The sequence below is a fragment of the Herpailurus yagouaroundi genome, unplaced genomic scaffold (genome assembly GCF_014898765.1).
Source record: "Herpailurus yagouaroundi ecotype Mexico unplaced genomic scaffold, PumYag 165, whole genome shotgun sequence".
In the NCBI taxonomy this organism is placed as follows: domain Eukaryota; kingdom Metazoa; phylum Chordata; class Mammalia; order Carnivora; family Felidae; genus Herpailurus; species Herpailurus yagouaroundi.
In genome coordinates this window covers 4,482,271-4,488,270 of record NW_024412406.1, presented here as the reverse complement: position 1 = coordinate 4,488,270, position 6,000 = coordinate 4,482,271, and the positions used below count along the sequence as shown (strand labels likewise).

General features: G+C 36.1%; 1 protein-coding gene across 6 annotated transcripts in view; it reads right to left on the bottom strand.

Moving 5' to 3' along the window:
- Positions 1-2,934: 2,934 nt before the first annotated feature.
- Positions 2,935-6,000, bottom strand: part of IMPA1 (inositol monophosphatase 1) — a 36,245-nt gene continuing 33,179 nt past the window's right edge. For all 6 annotated transcript variants that reach the window (XM_040487504.1, XM_040487503.1, XM_040487507.1 and 3 more), the window contains 2 exons: positions 5,841-5,992; positions 2,935-4,937 (listed from right to left, as the gene is read on the bottom strand). In XM_040487504.1, coding sequence (XP_040343438.1) covers positions 4,822-4,937; positions 5,841-5,992 — 268 coding nt within the window. In that variant the 3' untranslated portion in view covers positions 2,935-4,821. The remainder of the gene's footprint in view (positions 4,938-5,840; positions 5,993-6,000) is intronic.

Below are 6,000 nucleotides of genomic sequence, written 5' to 3'. Positions count from 1 at the left end.
ACTTAGAGTCAAAGTGGTCTCTAGAGAGTTCTGGGGTAGCTTGTGCCTGTTGCACCTTGGTCTAGCAGCCAGAGCTATAAGCACTTACCAGGGGTGTCCCAGTGTGTATCCTGCTGGTACACACATTGGTGGGACACCTAGGGCTGGTACAGGCTGGGGACTAGGAGCACATGAGGGAGTAGGCCAGCTCTGGCACCTAGATATTGCTTCTCCTCCATCCTATCAAGGTAAAAGGAGAAGATGAATCATGGTGCTCACCAGCCCCTTTGACCTGGAGAGTTCTAGTAGCAACCCTGGTATCTGGCAGGATTCTAGGGCTAGTTCTATTCTAGTTGCTCTTTTAAACCATTGTTGTTTATTTTCTGCCCGCCCCGGCAGAAAACCTGCTCATAGTCCCTCAGTACTATCCCTCCCCACCTCAGTGTGTGCCTGGGGGTGGAGGCGGGGGGCGGGGGTGGGGTTAGGGTCCCTTCATTACCGTGTCTCTCTCTTGCCATTCTCTAGGTGGTCTATCTTTTGTTGTGCAGAAGCTGTTTAGTCAGCCCTCAGTTCTTCACGAGGAATTGGTTTACATATAGGTATAGATATGGTATGTGGAAGAGGGGAGTTCAAGGTCTTCCTATATAGCTATCTTGTACCAGAGTCCCAATTACACTTTTTCATTGATAAGTAGGAGTTATTTATATAATCTGGAAAGAATCTGTCAGACATATTATTGAAAACTTTGGAGGTTGCCCTCTGAATCTACTAGTATGTTTAGATGATAAAAGTTCCTAATGTGGCCCAATTAATCAATCTTCCTGTATGGCTAATGTTGTGTGTCCTGTTTACCAAATCATTACTTACCAAGGACAGGAAAATATTCTATCTTCTAAGAAGCTTTATTTTTCATATTTATGATTTTTGTGCATGTGATCAAGCTTTTTCCCCCTTTGGATGCTCATATTGATTCCATACACTTACTGAAAAGATCATCCTTTCCTTCCTGTACTACATTGACAATTATCATAGAGCTATCTAGTTTGTGTTTGAGTCTATTTCTGAACACTATTCCATTTCCTATTTGTCTATCCTTGTGCTAATATCACTAATTACAGTAGCTCTGTAACAAGTTTTGATACCTAGTGGTGTAGTCTTCTAACTTCACTATCATGCTTTAAGATGGTCTTTGCTATTTTTGGCTCTCTATATTTCCATGTAAGTTGTTAACCCTCCCACCTTTATGTCCTCACCAAAATATTAGGATTTGGGTCGATTTCACTGAATCTACATCAATTTAACAAGAATATCTAAAAACTAGTGTTCAAACCAATGTGTATTATTACTCTATTCAGAGTTCAGAAATTTCTCAGTAATTTTTTCTGTGTAGAGCTCTTGCACATCTTTCATTAGTCTAATGAGACTAATTCCTAGGTAGCTGATAGTTTTTAAAATATTATGTATTTCATTAAATATTATCTTAGGTGTGGCTTATACATAGGATTACCTTACATTGATTTTACATTGACCTTACCTCTAGTAACACCACCAAAACCACTAATTAGAAAGTTTTGTCTACTTAGAAAATCCAAAAGGATCTTCCATCCCATTGACTGTGAATTAATTTTATTTCTCCACTCAATCCTTATACTGTTTTCTTGCCTTGTATTTGACTATAGATTTCCCTATCAGCAGTGCTTGACATGCAACCCACAAATTTTAATATTTTCATAACAAAAAAAAAAAAAAAACAACCCTGAAAACAGAGGAACTTGAAAGGGACAATATAGAGAATAAAGGGATAGAGTAACATTAAAAAAAAAAAAGCTAATAGAAGGACTGGAAGATAAGGAAATCCTTTGGAAACAAAAGCAAAGAAGTTAGAGAAGACAATGAACATAGGAGGTCCAATACCTAAATATGAGAAATTCCAGAAAAAGAGGACAGAGTATGAGGAAGAGAGGAAAGTATTAAAGCAGCCAAACAGTAAAGGACTTAAACTTTCCAGAATGAAAGGATGTGAATAATTAGCACAATGGATGGGGGGAAGAAAAAAAAAAGACAAATCTTATCACCAGGAAATTCAGGATTTTCTTTCGATTTCTGGAGTTTTCTAAGATCTTCAATAAAAAAGACTTGTGGGGCACCTGGTTGGCTCAGTTAAGCACCTGCCTCTTGGTTTCAGGTCATGATCTCACAATTAGTGAGATGGAGCCCCTCATTGGGATTCTCTCTCTCCACCCCTCCCCTGCTCATACACTCTCAAAATAAATATACTTAAAGAAAAGGACTACTTGTTAATGGATTGCAAATTCAAAGACTGTTCAATAATTTTGAACAAAAGCGAGGCAAATTCTGAGGGAAAACTGTTTTCAACCTAGCATTCTAGACCTAGCCAAACTATCAATGAAGGAATAGACATTTTCTTGTGAGATTTCAAAACTTTCCCTCTCAAGTGCATTTTCAGAGAAAGCCCCTGGAAGATGGGCTCAGCAAAATAAGGGACTGCCACAAAAAAAAAATCAAGGACACAGATGACTGAACATAAGAGAAGCAAAGAGAAGCCCCAGGAGGACTACTATGAACACACTTAGTAACCAATTCAGACTGGAAGAGATGGAAAAGGGCCCCAAAAGATGTATCTATAGGAGGAAAAGAAAGCAGTTAATAAAGAGGTTTTATAATCTTGGGGACGATGTGTTAATCTCAGGAAGAACAAAATTTACACAGGTAAGAAGATATAATTATAACATACTAGTTGGTTAATCAGTGAAAGTCCTTGAACACTGAATATAAACTTAATAACAAAGATTATATTAAGTAAATTAGTAATTACTATAAGAGGATGAAAAGGAGGATGTAAAGGTAGCTCAAGGGGGAGTTAGAAGTACAAAATCCCCATCTTCCATAACAGCAAGTTTAAATAATGAATAAAGTCAAATATATAGCAGAATATAGCCTTTAAATATATCCTTTAAATATCCTTTAATATACCTTTAAAATGATGAAGGTAAATACTAGAAGGAACTGCTAGAAGGTTTACAAACTATTGGCAGATAACTCACTTGTCAAACCTCTTTTTTTCAATGTCTAAAGAAATTTCAGCCACCAATTATCTAATTAATTGCATTTAGGGGGAAAAAAGCTACTTTTTGGAAAATTATTCTAAAAGACTTTTAGAAAAGTTGAGAAAACTGTAGACAAAAAAAAAACCCAAGAACATATATTCAGCCACAACTGCAAGTGTCAACATTCACAACTCAACACAAATCTCAAACATAAACTATAAACTTTAACAATGTTCAGTTATACTTAAAATTTTATGAATCTTAAATTTAATTGCAAAATTAACTACAGAATACAGTATATTTTTACTGCACATGACCAACAGTAAATAATTACAATACTCAAATCTTAGTATAATGAAGTGCACAATAATCCCCTACCTTAAACTTTATAAATGTACTTTTTCTTTTATCAAATACCAGGTTCACATGAGACTAACAAAAATTAATAGTCTATTCAAGTGTCAAAGGACAAGGCTAAGCAGTCAATTGACCTTATTTAAAATGTTTATGAACCAGAACAATTTTCTTTGAGTTTCCTAAGACAAAGACTAGTAAGGAATATTTAAAGACTGAATAGAAGCCAGTGGCAACAAAATTAAGGAGTTTGGGGAAAAAAACACCAATTAATAATACAGTTTACCTGCCAGATTGTAGGTCTCCTGTGTGCAACAAGATCAGTAGGAACAACTTTCAAACATTAATATTGAATTTAGTACAGTTTTTTAAAATGTTTGGTTGTTTTTGAGAGAGTGCATGAGGGAGACACAGAATCTGTAGCAGGCTCTAGGCTCTGAGCTGTCAGCACAGAGCCCGCTGCGGGGCTCGAACCCACGAACCGTGAGATCACGACCTGAGCCGAGGTTGGACACTTAACCAACTGAGTCACCCAGGAGCCCCTGAATTTAGTACAATTTTATACTCTAACTATAGAATTTAAATTAGATGCCTGATAATGTTTTGAAACTTTTTTTTTTAAACATTGGGACTTTAAAAGATTCCAAACAAATACTGTAGTGTCTTGGAAAACATTAACTGCAGAAATGCCCACAAGTAGAAAGGATACCTGATGGTACAGGAATTGAAATGATATGGCAATGTGAAGAGTTAAAAGGAATGATACCGTAAAATATGAAAAGGATGAGATCATCTTTAACACCTGAAGTAAAAATAAAGGGTGAGCTCATTGCTTTATGTATAACTAGGAATTGCTACCTTCAAAATATCTTTTGAATGCTTATTTTTAGACTGCCCATGTTTAACAAATACTCTGCTAGGTGCTACGTGTACACTGATGAATAAAACAAGGTTCTCTGCAAAGAAAAAAAACCTTGGTCTAGGAAGGACCCATTAATTCTTACAAATTTAATTAAATATGGCTTTGGGAACTAAAGAAAATTTTTTCCAAAAAGTTAACTTTGTAGTTAAGAATGCTTATGTACACAGTCAGAATTTCAGAGGCTCATATATACTTAGAAACTCTAAACTGCTATTTCAGTCAATGATACTTTGTCTTATCAACTACCTGTATATCTTTCCCAAAGTGCACTCTCACAAGCAAAGTTTGTTAAAACAATGCAACATTTCATGTATTCTCGCATACCTAGTCTTAGTAAAATATACAACAAACTGAAATTTTTTAATCTGGATATCAAAGACAACTTAAGCCAATCATATTATACATCTGAAATAAACGTCCTAAATTTTATAACATCATCAGTGTGTCAGCAAATACAGGGGCGATGGAACCGTGACTGAATACGCGAGGCTGTTGCAGTTAATCTTCATCATCTCTTTGAAACGGTACTACTTGAATTTCTTTGGCTATTCTTTCTGCTAATGTTTTACTATTTGCAGCAATTATTCTTCGTGACATCAAGTCAAATGGCTCACCTAAAATCAAACCAAATATGGAAAATGGTTATATCTCCTACAAGAATTCCTGTAAAACTAGTACAGCAATATGTACTATGGTCAATCATAGTATTTTAATACTTTCAGTTTCCTTTACTCTATCGCAGAACCATAATGTTTAAGCTCTGGCGATGCATAAATGAGTTTTAAGAGTACTTTAATAAGTACCAGGTTTTTTTTGAGGGGGTTGTGGTGTCTGTCATACAGTTTGAAAAATGTTATCTTTATAGTTTTTAGTCTTTATTTAAATTCCAGTTAACATCAGTGTAATATTAGTTTCATCTATTCCTTCTTTTGTGTGTTCTTTTTCAATTCTTTTTATTACTCTTACTACCTCTTTAATGTTTGGGAACCTATGTTCATGAAATTTGCCTCCAAAGCATTTCATACCACTCTTCTTCCATTCCCTTCTTCGTTGCCTTTCTCCCAGATCACTGGTGAATACTTCTGGGCCTGGTTCACTGTTCACTGTAAAAAACTTCATCAGTTCAAAGCAAGCAGTCAGCATCTCTAGGCCCAAGGCACAAAGTGATGGTGGAGACAGTTCACTGTAAACTACCACCATGATCACCATTCAAAGAGCTCTTGGTACAATCCTCAGATTCAGTGACCTTCTCTACTTTTCTAATAGCTTCTCAAGAGTTCCTGGTACCTTTAAAAAGGCTTAGCCATCTATCATTATTAGTCCCACATTACAATTAGCTTTTTATCCTCCTTGCCTGTCAAAATTTGATATCCTGATTTGGCAGAAAATCACATGGCTTGTTTTTGTTTTGCCTTCAACAGGTGAAGTATAGTATATGTTAAACATTAAAAGAAAAAAGCTGTAACTAAAGGAAGGTCCAACAGAGAGAAAAATGCTTCAGCGTCCCATCATTTTACCTGTCACGTCCATTAGCACTCCACCAGCTTCAGTAACAATGATGCCAGCTCCTGCCATATCCCAGCAGTGAATTCCCATTTCATAATATGCATCTGCAACGCCAGTTGCCACAAGGCACATATTAATAGCTGCTGTTCCAACACCTCGGATCCTACCAAA